Below are 16,950 nucleotides of genomic sequence, written 5' to 3'. Positions count from 1 at the left end.
CGTTCTTTTCTCTCCCTTTCTCACTGGTTTGTTCTTCGTCGTTGACGTTAGTTCCTCCACATACTGTTACGGCACGTTTTCATTGCACCTTATTCTTCTTCTTGCTGCACGTTCTTCTTCCTCTTCCTCTTCTTCTTCCTCTTCCTCTTCTTCTTCTTCTTTTCTTCTTCTTCTTCTTCATTGCACCTTCTTTTCTTTTTCTTCTTCTTCTTCTGCACGTTCTTCTTCTTTCTTTTTCTTCTTCTTGCTGCACCTTCTTCTTCTTCTTCTTCTTCTTTTTTCGTTATTCTCGATTTCTATTGTTTTTTGACATCAAGCTCTGAAATCGTTTTTGAAGAAGAAGAAGTAGCAGAAGATGAGGAGGAGAAAGAGAAAGAGTTCTGAATTATGCATGATTTTGGGTGTATTTCTTAAATCCTTTGAGTGTATTTTCTGTAATCTTTTGGGTGTATTTCTATAATCGTTTGGGTGAATTCCTGTAACCGTTTGGGTGTATTTCTGTAATCTCTTGGGTGTATTTTATGTAATCGTTTGGGTGTATTTCTGTAATACTTGTCATTTTTTCTGAAATAAAAAATACACCCATAGATATCAGTAAGATACACCCATAGATATGAGTCAGATACACCCATAGATATCAGTCAGATATCACTCAAATATACCCAAATAATTACAGAAATACACCCAAAGGATTACAGAAAATACACTCAAACGGTTACAAGAATTCACCCAAACGATTATAGGAATACACCCAAAGGATTTAAGAAAATTCAGAACTCTTTCTCTTTCTCCTCCTCATCTTCTGCTGCTTCTTCTTCTTCAAAAACGATTTTACCATGAAAAATCGAAAAAAAGAGAAAACAGAGAGAAAAGACGTAAATGAAGAAGAAGAAGAAGAAGAGGAAAACGAGGAAGAAGAACGTGCAGAAACGAAAGAAAAGGAGAAGAAGAAGAGTAAGAGGAAGAAGAACGTGCAGCAAGAAGAAGAAGAAGAATTTCAGAAACCATGAAAATAGAAAAAAAACGAAGAGGAAGAGGAAGAGGAAGAAGAAGAAGACGAAGACGAAGACGAAGAAGAAGAGGAGGAGAAGAAGAAGAAGAAGAAGACGAAGAGGAACCGTTTGAGTGGGGCGCGTGTAGTTACGCTCCATTCAAAATGAGTTAATGCACGTGTTAATGAAGTTTGGGCTGATAACTTGTAAAACTTGTACAGCCTTTTTACTTGTATATGTAGCATGCCCCTTAGTTTTATTTGCTTAAGTTAAGTGTGAGATAAATACTTCATCAAATTATAATAAGAAACTAATGATTATTTTCCGTTCAAAATTTTTAATTCATGAGTATTGAATTGTAGAATAAAATAAATGAAACGATTACTCATATGTTAAGTAGCAATATTTTAAATTAAGAAATTATGAATTAACATAAAAATGCACAAAATTTTTATAATAAGATTTATCGTTAATAAATACAAGCGTTATTGTAGATAGATAGCCATCATTTTACTTTGTTTTTATTTCATTTCAAATGCTATATCAGATAAATAGAATAATAATTCAATGAAAAAACATTAAAATATAATGGTTATAAACTATTATATTTTAGTGACTTTTGTTTCAATTCATTTCAACAAAAATACTTTCAAGTTGTACAAAAAAATAAACATCTTTAAATTATTTAAAAAATAACAAAGATACACATCTCTAAACTAAGAAGTTCTATATTTAAAAAAAAAAAAGATAGTGAAAAAAACAAAAATTTTTATGTAGTAAGTGAAATTCTGATATTAACAAGTGAGTCACATCACATTATTTTATTAATAGGGCAGATCTCTGATAATAGTGAGACATTTTTAATACATTTTTAGATTGTTTTTTATAATATTTTTATCGATATCAACATTAAAAAATATGTGCCAACGAGTAATAGTTTAAATGGCATAGTCTCTCCCTACTCAATTAAAGAGGTTACGAGTTCGAGTCTCCTATCTTTAGTAAAAAAAAAAACATTAAAAAATACGTGCATGTTTTCGTTCTTTACCTATAAATAATTAAAAAAACATTAGAGCCGTCCGTTTCTTATTAGAGTGTAAAGCATATTTGTTAGCGCGATGAATCATTCTTTATTCATCCTCAATTACACAAAAGACGAAGGAATTCATTCTCCACAAATCCAAATCATATAAACTTCATCGGCAGCTGGATAAAGCGACAAAACGAGAATCATCCTACTTGCTTTTGTATTTGATCATCCCAAGCTACAACTATTATATATTCATAATGAATATTGACACAACAGTCAAATTCTTAGGTCAAAACTTGACATGTTTGCTAATTAAACAACCATCAGGACTAAGAAGTATAATGCCTTGAATTATACTCAAGGTCTCTTCTTAATTGTAGGTTTTAGTGGAACTAAGTTTTCTAAATTAAACAACCGCTGATAACTTGATGCAAATTGTTCTTCAATCCTGCACCAAGAAATATTGAGGGATCTTATGTTACATCGGAAATTATATCTGAGAAAGAATTGGATACCAAGATTGGTGCATGAAATTCAAAAAAATATTTAAATACTAAAGCCAAAAATTTCATCTAGTAGTAAAGAAGGCATTTTTATTTAGTGTTAATACAACTCATGAACATTAACATGCATAGTATATTTAAAATTCAAGTTAAAACGTTTTTCGCATAGTTATTTATCCTAAATTAAAAAAGTAAAAAAAAAATTGGAGAATAATAAAAAAAATAACTAATAACCGATCAATCTGAATTTTTTTATTACATTTTTTGTATTTTTTAATATAATTTTTAGATTTTTTTAATGTGTCTATTTATGGTTGATTATTATTGTTCCTCTCTAATAATTAATATATAATGGAAAAAAAATTCACATACAAAAATCAATAACCAATACATTTAGAATGCAATCATGCATTGTGGAAAAGTATAGGATACCAACATATTATCTGCCAACTTATTATCAACAATAATGAATTATTATATTTTAAATACATGTATAAAGAGACACATCTAAAAAATATATCTATAAAGATATTTCTATTAGACACGGTCATAAAAAATATTTTTATTAGACACATCTACAAAGACACTTCCATTAAACACAATTATAAACCAAAGTTGACAGAAGTTGGTAGAAATACTGTTAGTAACGTAGCGAGATTGTTGTTTTTATAGTAAAAATTTAGGTGCACTTAACTTAGTTGAAAATAGTTAGTTAAATGATAATTTAATCAAATTATTAAATTATTTAATAATTTTTAACTATTATGTAAATTTATCTGCAACTAAGATAGTGTTCAGCTTTCTTTTGAAACTAGAAAAAATGAAAAATCCAAAGTGATGAGGAAGAGATATTGAGAAAAGAAGTTGAAGAACCTTATTGTCATCATCGCCATCACAATCCTTTTTCTTCTTGAATTTCGTAGTACCACCGACTTTGCTGATGGGCAACTTCATTGCACCAAACGGCGTGTCAACATCAACATTTCCTTTTATGGTGTAGCCTGTTCCCCTTCCTCTAATCATATCCCAAACTGCAGATCCAAAATCCTTAGGCCTAAACGTGACTGGAATATCAATGAAGTTGATTCCACCTTTCTCAATCGTTGCGGATTTCGGTAGCTCCGCACCTCCAATGTTCACATCACCAAGCCACACCTCATATTCAAGCGCATTGACGTTGAGATCAAAGTCATTCTTATTCTCTATTTTCATGTGAAGAATAGCAACCGTCTCTTCAGTAGAGAATCTCTCGAACTGAATTTTCTCAACATTGACATCAGGCTTGTACGGAATTGGAATTTCTCCAGTTTTCTCCATAGGCAAGGTTAGCCTTCCCAAAATAGGAACATCAAAAATTAGGTCAACCATCACCCTATATGGAAGAATGCTTCCGGGTTGAATATCGTGATAAGTGTTTTTGATATCTGCATATGCCAAAGTGACAGGAACTTGTATGGTCTCTTCTCCATGTGAATGTATTGTACCTGCATCTGGTATCAATCCTGAAACTAATTTTCTCTCACCACTCTCGATCGAATAGTTTATGTCTATTAGAGGGATAGGCACTGGATTTGGGTTCTTTATCACCAAATCAAGAACAAGGTCTGCCTTGTCAACATTGATGGATGAAATGTGTACTGCGGCCACGTCAGCAGTTGGCTTCCCGAACCCAACTACCTCCTCGATCTTCTCCCCAACGTCATGAATGAAATCCTTCACCGCATGAAAAAATCCACTCTTTTCATCTTCTTGCTTTTCATCTTCTTTTTCATTTTCATCCTTCTCCACCATTTTTGGTTTATCTAAATAACAAAAGATAAATATGCCTTTGAGATTAATGCCGAGTATTTACTTTACATTACATGGGAATATTGAAAACTATTGAAACCGTTATTCCATCAATGGTCCAAATTTTGCAAAGTGACCAACGGTATGTGTTTAACAGTTAGAGTAGTTGTAATTGGTTATTAGAATGACTAGAATGACGGAGGCGTGATACGTTTATGGATGACAGCATCACTAAAATAAGGCAACAACAATCATGTTGTTTTTATCAAAATGAGTTTTCCCAAAAGATCTTTTAATACTGTGGTATCACAATGACAACTTTTATTATTGATAGTAGAAATTGTTTGTATGGTTTTTTTTTTTAATGCTTTAGGGACTAATTTGTAGGCAAATTCAAAGTGTAGAGTGAAATTTGTCCAATTAAAAGGATTACAAGAAAAACGAAAAAGCATTAGTTATGGACGCCTTATACCTATTACAATGAAAATGTCAAAAATATTTTTTCATAAAGATGTTGTTTAAAAATGTAACTTATTTATTTAACTACACTTAATAAAAATATGACTTATTTATTTAACTACACTTTAATACTTTTATAATATATCAAAATTAAACTCTATAACTCATTAATCAATAGTTAAAATGAAATACCTTCACATAAAAATAATTATGGAGTTTTCATTAAAATATTCACCTTAGTTAAATACAATGAGTGACGATAGAGAAGGAGTAAAAAACGTTGTAATGCAGAGGATTCTAGATGAGAACAAAAAAGGCAACATTGGTCTAGGTGCATCACCTGCCTTTCTTACACTTGGAATGTTTTCCTCGCGAGCAAATACCACTTCGCTATTTTTCAATTTCCATTAAATTTAATTAGAGACAACCATAAAAAATGAATGGGGTAATGCTAGGTAGACAAAAAAAACAACCGAAACTTTTCTTATTTAGCATTCATTAATTGTGGCGATAATTAATGAATGTTAAATAAAGAAAGTTATGATAATTAATGAATGTTAAATAAAGAAAGTTATGCCTGTTTTTGCTAATATTTTTTTGTTACTAAACATTTTCCGAATGAAAAATGTATGTTGTATCACTTGTCTCTTCTTTATGACAAGGAAGAATGCGAAAGATCCCAAATATGAGTAAAAACGACAAAATTGATATAAATACATCATTTGCTTTCTCACTGCTCATTTTCTCTTCTTTTTTTTTCCTTTTATGTTTTTTCAGTCTTCTATTTCCCTCTCATTTTTCTCATTTCTCATTCTTTTATGCGTTTTGTTTTTCCTGTTCATCTGTCTTTTTTTTTTTCCCTTTATTTTTTTAGACTCAGAATTTTTAAACTTAAGTTAGGATTTGAGTTAAACATTTTACAAATTGCAAAATAGGATTTACCATATACAATATGATATTCTTATTTGGTTAAGGTTTTTAACACTAGTCTAATTAAATTAAACTATAATTATTTATTAGATTAAATATGAAGCAATCACATATTGCCACTTCAGGAAGGGTAAATTATCCTCTGTATATCAGGGGGTTCTGGAGTGTTTGCAATAAATAAAATCTAAAATCACTCATATGCGTATCTATAGACAATTAGACATGCAATAAGGAAAACTCTTACAGTAATTGGATCAATCAAATACAATCAATTAGCACACAACAAACAATGGGCGTGGCTCACACCAATCCCAAAGTGTAAGCTCAAATAGTTTGCTAACTATCACTCACAAAGGCAAACAAAAAAAATGCCCTGGTGTTGGTGAAAGAAAATGGTAGACCACAGGGTATGATATGAATGAATCCTAATCACAATAACGTTACAAACTTCACTTTTACACACTTGTAGTACAATGCAGAACTCAAATAATTACAACAACAATGATGACAAAGCCTTATCCCACTAAGTGGGAACTCAAATAATTACAGTTGAAAAAAATATATATATACTAGTCAAGGAGGTCGCATCATGTATCTAAAGGAGCTTTATGATCTGGTCCAGCAAGAACAATCTGCATTTTAGCCATTCATAATTCAGCAATGGAGACCAAGAGAAAAATGGAAGGTTGAAATATGCTCCAACCATAACAGCTATTTTCAGCAAAGATCTGCAGCTAATATTCAGAAAGACTTACATTACAGTCAAATGCAAACCTCCTTGCAAGCATGATAGCTGCATTCCTTTCTCGCTCTGATTCAAAAGCTAATACAAAAGAAAGCCCTTGCTTTGGCTGCCAAAATAGAGCCTGTGCAGCAGCATTCCCACCTCCTCGAACACCGCAAAGCTTAAGAACAAGAGCATTGAACATTATTTGATTACATTTTTGTTTATTCAAATGAGATGAGAAGGAAAATCTTAAGCTTGTTCTAAATAAAACCTCATAAATCATACACTGCTAGAAAAGAGTTGTGCTAAGAAAAGTTAGTCTTCATCATGCAATAAATACAAGGTTCCTTTCGGTGTTTAGAAAAAACTCGAGTCAGAATGATAGCGAGAAAACTATTTTGATGTTGTCACTCCATTTCATACACCTATGAACCATGATGCACATCGTTTAAAAATCAGAAATGACAAAACTAAGCCGTATAGAAAGAGAAACTTTGAGGTGGAAATTCATTAAATAATGTTCAGTTCTCTCTCTCATTCTCACATCCCCCCCCCCCCCCAAACAACCTCACTCTATCTCAAATACGAGTCTTCCTCTTTTCCAAGTTCCAACTGTCTCATCTCTCCCATCTTTACCGACTAATCTTTCTACTCGTCCCTAATTTCCGTATCTCTTGCCCCATAAACATTTCGATTTGAGCATCACCATCATAATTCAAACACCATTTTCTTATTGAAACCCCTTCCAATGCCATCTTACATCAATGTTCATCCCAACACCCTCAATGCAGAGTAAAGCATCTATGATTGTATTGAAGAGCAATAATGGTTTCTTACCTCTCCACAAATATTAATCTTTATGTTGGAATCAGTATGTCTGTGGTAGAGTTCCTGAATTTATTTTTTATAATTTACTAGATACTTATTAGGGCAACTATCTTTATAAATTTTCTTCTCATATAACGTGTATTTTATTTTTTATTGCATGTGTGGGATGAATTTGGAATTTGAGATTGTGCAGTATAATTTCCTTCTTGATAAGAATTTTCATGTATTATTGGTGTTTAGTTTCTTTTCTTAACTTAATGTTCTAGGGAGATCTATTGAACTTTGGTATTATATTCAAGTACTTAGGTGTGTTACCTTTTGGGTGTAGGAACGTATTTGCATTTCGTTTGTCCATGAGAAAAAATATTATAATAAGTGTTGGGAATAATATTCTTGAGCTTGAATTGTAATGAGAGGATCAACACATATACTTAGTTGTTAAAATGGAAATGAACATCATGGAACATGCATTCATCAATATAATTTTGATAAATTCATATCTTATAGCTTATCTAAACCTTATGCACTCTAAGATAGAATATTAGAATAAAGGTAAAATATTGGCAATGTACTAAATTATGTTGGTAACTATCCTAAAAATACTGGGACCTATAGTTGGGACATTCAAATCAACATTTACATTTCCATAACTTAAAATCTTAAACTTTTGTTAGTACCCTCATAGGTCTTGTGAATTGACTCATAATGTTTTTTCTTGTTAGTTATTTGAAATAATATAAATTTGGGATTTGAGAGAGAGAGAGAGAGAGAGAGAGAGAGAGAGAGAGAGAGTTGAACATTTTTTTTATGAAATTCCAGTTCATAACTTCTTTATCTTTCTATACTGTTAACTTTTGTCATTTTCTGTTTTCTATACGGTGTGCACTGTAGGTGTATGAAATGCAGTGGTTCACATAATTGCTCAATTTGGAATACCTGCATTGAGCTTGAATAGTATTCTTTGGCAATTGTTGTCTTTCCTTTACAGAGCTTCATCCTCATCTTTCCAACATGAAGCGCATGTATAGATTCAGTTGGTTGGTGTGAGCCATTCATCTGAGTTACAACGACCTGAAAAGTATTCAATACAACTACCATTATTGTCACGGAATCTGTCCAGAGAAAATTGAAATGTTAAAAAAATGCAACACACTGCACATAACTGCAGTTAAATAGCCTTAAAACTACCCACTCTCTTTTACCTAAAGATTAGAGGCAAAAGAATGAGTGATAAAACACTGATAAACTTAGTACATGGAAGCAGTGTCGCAACTTACTAGAATCTTGTATTGAAATTCAGATACTATGTCAAAGGATTTCTAGACTATTTGCTTAAGCATGCAATAATTCCAAAAAGGGTAACGTACCTTTGTTTTCCCAAAGACTGTCCATGTCTCAATTTTGTTCCAAACCATATTTTATCTTATTTGTCCTAAAGATTTCTAAACGTACTCAATGTTGTCCAGATGCAAAATCATAGGCCTGGTCTCAAACTTCGATGAAATGTCAAGGAACCACAGAACTTACAAGGATATGTTATCAGAACATGAATTAGCACCTCATTAAACTAAGAACTAGGAGGCTCCTATTGAAGAATTACTAACAAAAACGTGTTAACTAGTTGCAATATTACACCGCATATGATCCAAATTAAAGCAATTTGGCTACTGACCAAATCCCATTAAACACATTAGTGCTGTTTGTTTACTCATGCTAGAACTAGAATATGTATCAATATCACTCTACAGGCTTGTTTTATTTGGATTAGAATTAGCATCTGGGTAGTTCTTGTGTACAATATACTTAACCGAACTCAACTAAGTCAATGCATCCCCCGCTAGATTCTCACTCACCATCTCTCTTCTAACATATTAAAAGCACAAATCATAACCTTATATAACAATACAAATGGCAGCTCCCAACAACTCACATTGATGCTTGTATCTAAATTAGTTAAAAGGGTAAAGAAAAGAGTAAAGAATATAAGTTAAAAAGAATTGTAATGACATACATTGAATTCAGTATCATGTTTCCGCACAAGTGCCTCTACATAGGTTCCCAAACCAGCAGCTGAAAGACAATACAAAATAGTTTATGCTCAACTTGACGAGGCAAAGCAACACGTGTCGCATGTCTTTTACTTCAAGTTGAAAAAGCAGAAAGTTTGCCATTTAAAAGGAAGCCATAGAAGCCATTTCTGTTGATGAGTACTAAATGAAAATATCAAAGTTCAGATTGCAAACAAACCTGGATCTATTTGACCAGTAGTTGACAGAGTGATTTGAAGGCTTTCTGAAATAATATCAACTTGCAGTATGCGTCCAACATCTAAAGGTTCAGGGGCATAAACTGACTTTGTAGCTCCTGAGAATGAGAAAGTTGTATCATTTATGCAAGTATCCAAATGATAAATCTACCAAATATAATGTTTAATAACAATCACCATTTCCAACACAATGCGCATCTTAAATGGTAGCGCAAAGAATAATGAGTAATAGGAATGACAAGCAAATCAATGTTACTTTAAAAATTAGCTGTAAATAGACATGCAATCAATGTGCACATCTACACTTCAAAACCAAACTTGATAGCCCTTAAGAATTTTTCTTGGAAAATCAGAATTATTAATATTAACAAGGTTAAATTACTTTGTTAGTCCCTATAGTTTTTCCAAATTTATAATTAGGTCCCTACATTTTAAAAGTTTTCAATTGGGTCCTTACACTAGTTTTAAATTTGGAATTAGATCCTTTTTAACAGTAAACGCTACAAAAATGCTTTCATCCATCTCACACCACTAGCGAATGTCTCAACATATTTCTCTTAAGTTATACATTTTTGGAACTATAAAGATGTGATTACACATTTAAAACTCATAGAGAACCAATAAAAACTTTGAAAGTGTAGGGACTTAATTACAAATATAGTGAAACTATAAGGACTAACAAAATAATTTAACCTATTAACAAATAGCAGTTGTTCTCTCAATAGAAGGTTCCATCAAAAGGCGTTCTCCTTATGGAGGTCACTAATCTTCTTTATCTAACAAGGGCAAACCAGAAGTAGAAAAATGTGCCAGTCACAAGTCTACTAAATTGAAGAGAGAAAAAAATAAATGAAAAAATAAAATTGAATGGAACAAAAGATGTCATGAAGTGCAAAACTTTTGGAAGATGTACCTGAAATAAGTTCCTTTTTGGCACCATCCGGTGATACACGATACCACTGAAATGAACATTTTGAAAGTTCGAGGGCATTATCAGAGCAAGGTTCAATTTGTAAATATGAACCAAGTGTTTCAGTTCCTTCTAACTCGTATAAATGGGAAGCTTTTTCCTCCCCTTTCTTCATCCTTGACAACTGAAAAATATAGTGGATGACAATCAGTGGAAACTTTCAATGAACAATGCTAGATTGCTATATTATCAAATAAGGACAATTCAACTCAGTTGGTAAGAAGAGAAAAAAAAAAGGAAAGGAAAGAAAAGAAAAGAATAATGCATTGACATTAGGCAAAAAAGGGTAACCACGTAAAGTCTCTCCATCATAGTCTCAGACTCGGGGAATATGGAAAACTCTTACATTTATGTTTACTTGCACTTCACTCGTTGTTTTGCCTATGATTCGGATTAAGTATGAGGATTTGAGAGCATGATAGTCTAGACTCTAGATACAAGCAGTGCCATATTCTCAGCTATGTTTTAGAGAATGACAAGGAATTAATAGCAACTAAATGAAATACAAAAAAAATAAATAAATAAACAAAAATGAAAAATGGAAAATTTGTTCCCTTATAGGTGCAGCTCACACCAGAATAATGACATGTCATCTCCAAACTAAACAAGATAGAATTCATTTATAAGCTGAAATTTTGTTAGACGACAGTTTCTCTATTGCCCAACAAAAACCCCTACAAGGAAACCACATTCAACGAGCACAATTGAAATTACCAAAGAAACAACTATTTGGCAAATCAAAAAAGAAACAAGTAAACAACTACTCAAATCACAGCCTTTTCAAAATGACATTTGGTGACAATTGACAAGCATACCTCCCTGTGAAGTCGAAGATAGTGTCTAGACTTCTCTGAGAGTTGGGCCCTCAATGCTCGAAGCTCATGTTCCATAGACATGACCTAAAGTTGATTCAGCAAACAATAAATTACTTTCCTTACTAAAAAAAGAAATAAATAAAATAAGATAAAGTAAAAATATTATCAAAACGAATCTACAGAGTAATGGGAAACAAGCCATTTCAACACAGGAGAACAACATCAATCATTCAACCACTAATAGGAAAACTCCAGCCATTAATCATAATATATTCCCAGTTACCCACAAGGTCACAACTAGTTCTTGATGCTCTCTCTGCCTCTATAGAGTTAATATTTGTATGGATTACAACACTTAGTATTAAGAACCCAGGTTTATGCAAATACACAGAAGCACATTAAGCAAGAAAGAACACATGAAAATTATGCTGTCAATGAGTAGAGAACATAAACAAAGTTAAGGGCAGGGACAAGGAACTACAACAAAAATGGAAGAATTTCAAATAATTGATCCAATTGATCTATAACATAGATGAAATACGGTAAAGTAAATATATACCTTGCTTGGTTGATGCAGCATTTTGATTCTTCGGGCTTCTTGAACTTCTTTCATCAATTCTTCCAGGTCCTAAAGTTCCCATAAAACCAATTTTTGTTAAAATACAACTTAATTCTTATAAATTTGTGGTGATGCTGTCCTCTTCCTGAAAAGAATCTTGTTGCTTTTATTGTTGTTTCTACAAATTAACGTCTACGGCATCCATTAATTTGATATTTATAGTCTTTCTTAGCAAATGAGTAAAGAACAACTAGGGAAGCAAACAAAATGAAACAATCTTGAACAGAACTTAATATAATCCAACCCAATAGCAAATTTTGGACAAAGATGACCCTTTCAAGTCTCAACTGAGTAAACTAAACAAACACAAAAAGCAGCAAACTCCCACGAATTTCTTGTATCCTTATTTTTCTTTCAGAACTTTTGAATGATCCAAGTTGAATTCCTTAGTCCTATATATTAAGTGAAAGGTCACATCAAAGATTCATCCAGGATAACAAAGTTATGAATGAGAGTAGCTTGCCTGCAATATTGACATAACAGACCACTGTTCCAATTTTGTGCAGCACATATCATGACCAATACTGACAGTATTAATTGGTTCTGTTATCCACTCACTGGATTTCAACTTAGATTAAGCTTTACATTTCCAAATGTACTAGTTACGAAGAAACTTCTCCATGCTAGGAGAAACCACAAAACACTGAAAGGAGGACTTAAAAAATAAATAAATAGATAATAAAGATCTAGAAGAATAAATAACTCTATTGGGATTTGGAAGGTAGTTAGAGTAACCAAGCAAAAGTAAAAGGGACTGAATCTCACTACTTCCCCTTTCATTAAAGTGCTTTCTACAGTGAAAATCCTTAAAAAGACTAGAACCCAGAATAAAGAAATAAATTTTGTGGTGCATTATGTACAAACAAGAAACAGTACAGACAAGGGAATATTCCAGATAAACAGATGATATTAGACGAGAACCATCAAAGAAGCAAGTGGTCTAAGAACCATACAGCTGACTAATAAATTTCCGGAAAGGGTGATTGAATATTCATAAAAGCCTAATTTAACTAGTTTCCAGTATCCAACATTAAGCTACTTCAAAACAAGTTGACGAAATCAAACAAGAAGTTTCGTTTTACTCTTAAATTTTATAAATTGATTAGATTTAGAACAAATGTACTGAAAGAAAATAAGTGAAATTATTGTCATCTATTTATTGATGGGACAGAAGGATAGATTCAAATCCCTCAATTTTAGAATTCACAAGTGCTACACATGACAAGTAAATACCACAAACCTGCTTCCCTGTAGCTCGAGACATCCTCTCATGATCCTGAAGTGCCTCCTCGACCCTCTGAACTGCTGCTCTGGCATTATCTATTTCAGAACGAGCAAAAGCCCTTTCCTCATCAACGAGTTTCTTAGCATCTTCAGAAGCCTGGAAATGAATCTAATCGCTCAACATCCAAAAACAAATTTCTTTATGCAGCCAAGATAGAAGACTAAACTGAGGCAAATCCATTTCATGGTAACTAATATTTCAATGACAAGAAAAGCTGCGAAAAAAGAAAAAACTGTATATGTGTAACATGCTAAAATAATAAAAGAGAAAACGAGTGGTTCTACAAGATAAACTTTCCTAACAAAAGCAATTCTTATTGTACAAAAAGTTATAAATAGTTTCTGAAACAGAATCATAGACAAACCATCAAAACTTAGAAGGTAATTTTCCGTTCATTTCATAATTAAGTATGCATTATACTTTGATTAAATAATGATCCTAGAGCCAACTAGAAAATGTTGCAACACAAAACATTTTGATAACTTTGTCTCCGTGTATATGCATAGTGTATGTAATAGTTACGAATTTTCTGTGTATATTGTTGATGTTTTCAATTTTCAAATACTCTCTCATACCATTCCTGTTTTTCCTCAGAATCAAAGAATATTATGCTGTTCATTTTATAGAATTACCCAATTTACACAGTACATTCATTGGCTTCAGCTTAGGTGGAGTGCTTTCAACTAACAAGGACATCAATGTAGTCAAATTTTACGGGGAAAGCATAGTTTTTGTCATCCCTTTGGTGTGCGGAAGACATTCTTTTCAAGAAATTCCCTTGTTGGACTTGGAGTGGCACTGGACTGTTCTTCAGGAAATAATATCTTCATTCAGTTTTGTTTTGCTGTAGAGTTCAGGTGCGATATAATATTTTCTTTCTTTATACGCCTTGGTCCTATTGTCCTATTTCTAATCAAAGTTCTACTTCCGTAACCAAAAAGGGGTTAAAGTTAATAGTTAACATCACCTGCTTAAGAAAATTTGTTAGCTTCTTCACTTCAGCCTTCTCTTGTATTAGTTCCCCTTCTCTTTGAGTCAACTGAACTGCTAGAGCTTCAACCTACATAGTAAACTGAATAAGTTAGTGTTCTTAAAAGATAGCACGAATAAACTGGTGCAAGAATAAGTATTCTATAAAAAGAAACAGAATACCCTAATAGCAACAAAAACCTATCTGATCACCAGATGCATATGGTTACAACATTACTCCGTGTCTACTAGCCACACCCAAAAAATAGCAATTTAAGACCCCACAGTGGTTTAAGTATCATCAACTCTAGAATAACTGGGCTAACCAAATGCAAGGTGAAATTTCAAATAATCTAGTCAACGTATTTGATGACACCAAGAAATGTAACAAAAAGTTTGTGCCTTATGTGCTGTCTCCACCAAAATCCTATCAATATATTTATTTTAAGGCTAAATTTATCATACAAAATCCATCAATTTAAAGGAAACTCAATGAAGGGGAGCCTTGGAGCAATGGTTGAGTTGTCTCCATGTGACTGTGTCGTGAAATCAGCCACTAATGCAATTATTAGATTAGGCTGCATACATTACATCTTTTGGGTGCAACCCTTCCCCAGACCCTGTGGTAATGTCGGATGCTTGTGCACCGAACTACCCTTTTCAAAGGGAACTAAATGTCCTAGAGATAATTGAAACCCGTACATGTTCGAATAAAAACAATAAACTCTAGCAGATACTAGCAAGAAAATGCATGCATCCTATCCGGAATCCAAAACCAAAAGCCCAGTTTCCTGCCGCTGAGGATATAAATGATAGCTAAAAAATTTACAGGCTGAATTCTTTAGCCAGCATCCACTAGCTATTAACCCATAAGTGCCTTTCCCTCTACAAATCAGTTGTGACACAGTCATTGTTGATTGGCGATGGTCTTGAATGTTGGCCATTTATCCTTACATGCAAATTGCGGAGATTACAGGGTACCTATGGCAGGTACAATGCTGAACAATCAGCTCTCCTAGACATATGAATATACTCATTTTCAATTATTTCCACAAAACTACTTTCATGAGGATGTAAGAAGGATCATGCATGATGAACAAGACTTTATATTGATAGTGTCAACATATATAAATCCTCCAACATGTAACATAACAAATATTATAAAATTATAATCTATTTATTAGGTATATATAAGTAGATATCCTTTCTTTCAATAAAAATAAACTAACCATAGAAATTGCTTCCTCTACATCTTCTTTGTTTCTTCCTGCAACTCGCCCTTTTAAGGATTCAAGTGCATCTCTAAGCTTTTTCAAAAGAACATGCTTCTCCAAGGATGCTGCTTCCCTCAGTCTAGCCTGTGTTTCATCATCAGAGGCCACGCTCAGGAGAAATAAGGCATGCACTTCTTAGGAAAAATCACTGATTATCTCGACAGGAAACATTTGAAAAAACAAACTACATAATAAATCTCATGTTGAGAAAGCCTTCAACAGTAAGCACTATGTTGAATCAGAAAATATATATATATATATAAAGGTCGACCTCTTCAGATAGTTTAGCAGCAGCTGCCAAACCCTTCTCAAATTTATTAGCAAGGTCACGAACTGACAGACGCTTCTGTTGTTCCAACAGCAGTGCAGTCTCACGTGCAACAACCTCCTTCATAGATAATACTTTCGGGTCATCCTTTGTCTCCATGATTTGATTGTTAGCTCCAAGTTTGTAATTAGGAAATCGAAGAGAAGCAAATATCACGTCAGCTGAAACTGCCGGCACTGCATCTTTATACATGGTATCCCCGAAATCACGGGTCACCCTTGTCATCTCCACGAGCAATCAACTCTGCCAATGGCAGCAAAGAAAGCTTTAGCATAAATAATTGAGAAGATTCTAGTTCCGTAAACAGCTCAATGAATTTAAACAAAATATCCATAGAAAAGGGACAAAGGGGCAAAGCAATCACTCTCAGACATGCAAAAAATAGTAGAAAATAACAAATTAAAGAACATAAAGCCAAATCAGGAATTTAATTAATTGAGATTGATACTACTGGCCAAAACTGCACATTGGCCATCAAGCTTATTAAGAATCAAAGAGAAAACTGAGAGATTTTCAACAATGAAACAACACAAACCCTAACTATTCTCGTTACTTTTTTGTTTGGGTTCCTTTCTGCAATAAAATTGAAGCAATGAGAGAAAAGCTAACGAAAAAATATAAACAGAAATGAAAAACTTACAGATCACAAGAGGACAAATAATGAGAAGTTAAGCTTGGGATTCTTGGATCAGATGCGAAGCGGTTGTTGCATATATATTGAGAGAGAGAGAGAGAGAGAGAGAGAGATGATAGCTTTGCTTTTTAGAAAGGAAGGAAATAGAGGCCCTTCAGTCGCCTACTCAAACTCAAAGTGTTAACGTTTTGAGTTGTACTTTTGAAATTTGATGGATAGATGGATACTGTGTCATGCGTTACCTCAAAACTCTTTGGCGGGTCCCAAGCTTCAGCTCCTTCCTCTTTAGTTTACTTCTCTGTTCGCTACTTCACTTCACACTTTTTCCCACCTTTTTTTTATGTTTAGCCTTTTTTTTTTAAATTAAGGATTATTATCAAAGTTTTGAGACCATCTCCACACGACTCAACTCTTTTTGTTTATGGTTCACTTGCTATAAAAAATAATTTTACATCAATTTTTGCATCATAAAAAATAAGAAGGCTGCTACACATATAAGTCTTTTTGACAATTAAGTTTAATTATGTTGACCC

The 16,950-nt window shown here is 33.0% G+C and overlaps 2 protein-coding genes across 2 annotated transcripts; both read right to left on the bottom strand.

The window, feature by feature from the left end:
* Positions 1 to 2,254: 2,254 nt before the first annotated feature.
* LOC107635829 (desiccation-related protein At2g46140-like) lies at positions 2,255 to 4,421 on the bottom strand. The gene is made up of 2 exons (XM_021120327.2): positions 3,399 to 4,421; positions 2,255 to 2,470 (listed from the first exon to the last, which is right to left on the bottom strand). The coding sequence occupies exons 1-2, from the start codon at positions 4,314 to 4,316 to the stop codon at positions 2,465 to 2,467; spliced, it is 924 nt and encodes a 307-aa protein (XP_020975986.1). The 5' UTR covers positions 4,317 to 4,421; the 3' UTR covers positions 2,255 to 2,464.
* Positions 4,422 to 5,925: 1,504 nt separating this feature from the next.
* Positions 5,926 to 16,720, bottom strand: LOC107638348 (stomatal closure-related actin-binding protein 1). Its single transcript, XM_016341581.3, has 13 exons — positions 16,424 to 16,720; positions 15,727 to 16,026; positions 15,411 to 15,539; positions 14,180 to 14,272; positions 13,168 to 13,308; positions 11,868 to 11,936; positions 11,309 to 11,392; positions 10,437 to 10,617; positions 9,505 to 9,621; positions 9,269 to 9,327; positions 8,194 to 8,328; positions 6,458 to 6,607; positions 5,926 to 6,334 (listed from the first exon to the last, which is right to left on the bottom strand). Exons 2-13 carry the CDS (start codon positions 16,006 to 16,008, stop codon positions 6,290 to 6,292), a joined length of 1,485 nt encoding a protein of 494 aa, XP_016197067.1. The 5' UTR covers positions 16,009 to 16,026; positions 16,424 to 16,720; the 3' UTR covers positions 5,926 to 6,289.
* Positions 16,721 to 16,950: the final 230 nt, after the last annotated feature.

This window comes from Arachis ipaensis, chromosome B4 (genome assembly GCF_059453495.1).
Source record: "Arachis ipaensis isolate K30076 ecotype BB chromosome B4, ASM5945349v1, whole genome shotgun sequence".
NCBI classification, from domain to species: Eukaryota; Viridiplantae; Streptophyta; class Magnoliopsida; order Fabales; family Fabaceae; genus Arachis; species Arachis ipaensis.
This window is presented reverse-complemented; position numbering and strand designations above follow the sequence as displayed.

What these genes read in the sequence shown, in the direction of transcription:
- LOC107635829 (XM_021120327.2), bottom strand. Translation starts at nt 4,316, where the DNA reads ATGGTGGAGAAGGATGAAAATGAAAAAGAAGATGAAAAGCAAGAAGAT.
- LOC107638348 (XM_016341581.3), bottom strand. Translation starts at nt 16,008, where the DNA reads ATGACAAGGGTGACCCGTGATTTCGGGGATACCATGTATAAAGATGCA. An exon ending in CAAAAAGGAACTTATTTCAG is followed by an intron (nt 9,622 to 10,436) that starts GTACATCTTCCA and finishes TCTCATTCTCAG; the next exon opens with GAGCTACAAAGTCAGTTTAT. An exon ending in AACATGATACTGAATTCAAT is followed by an intron (nt 8,329 to 9,268) that starts GTATGTCATTAC and finishes AATACTTTTCAG; the next exon opens with GTCGTTGTAACTCAGATGAA.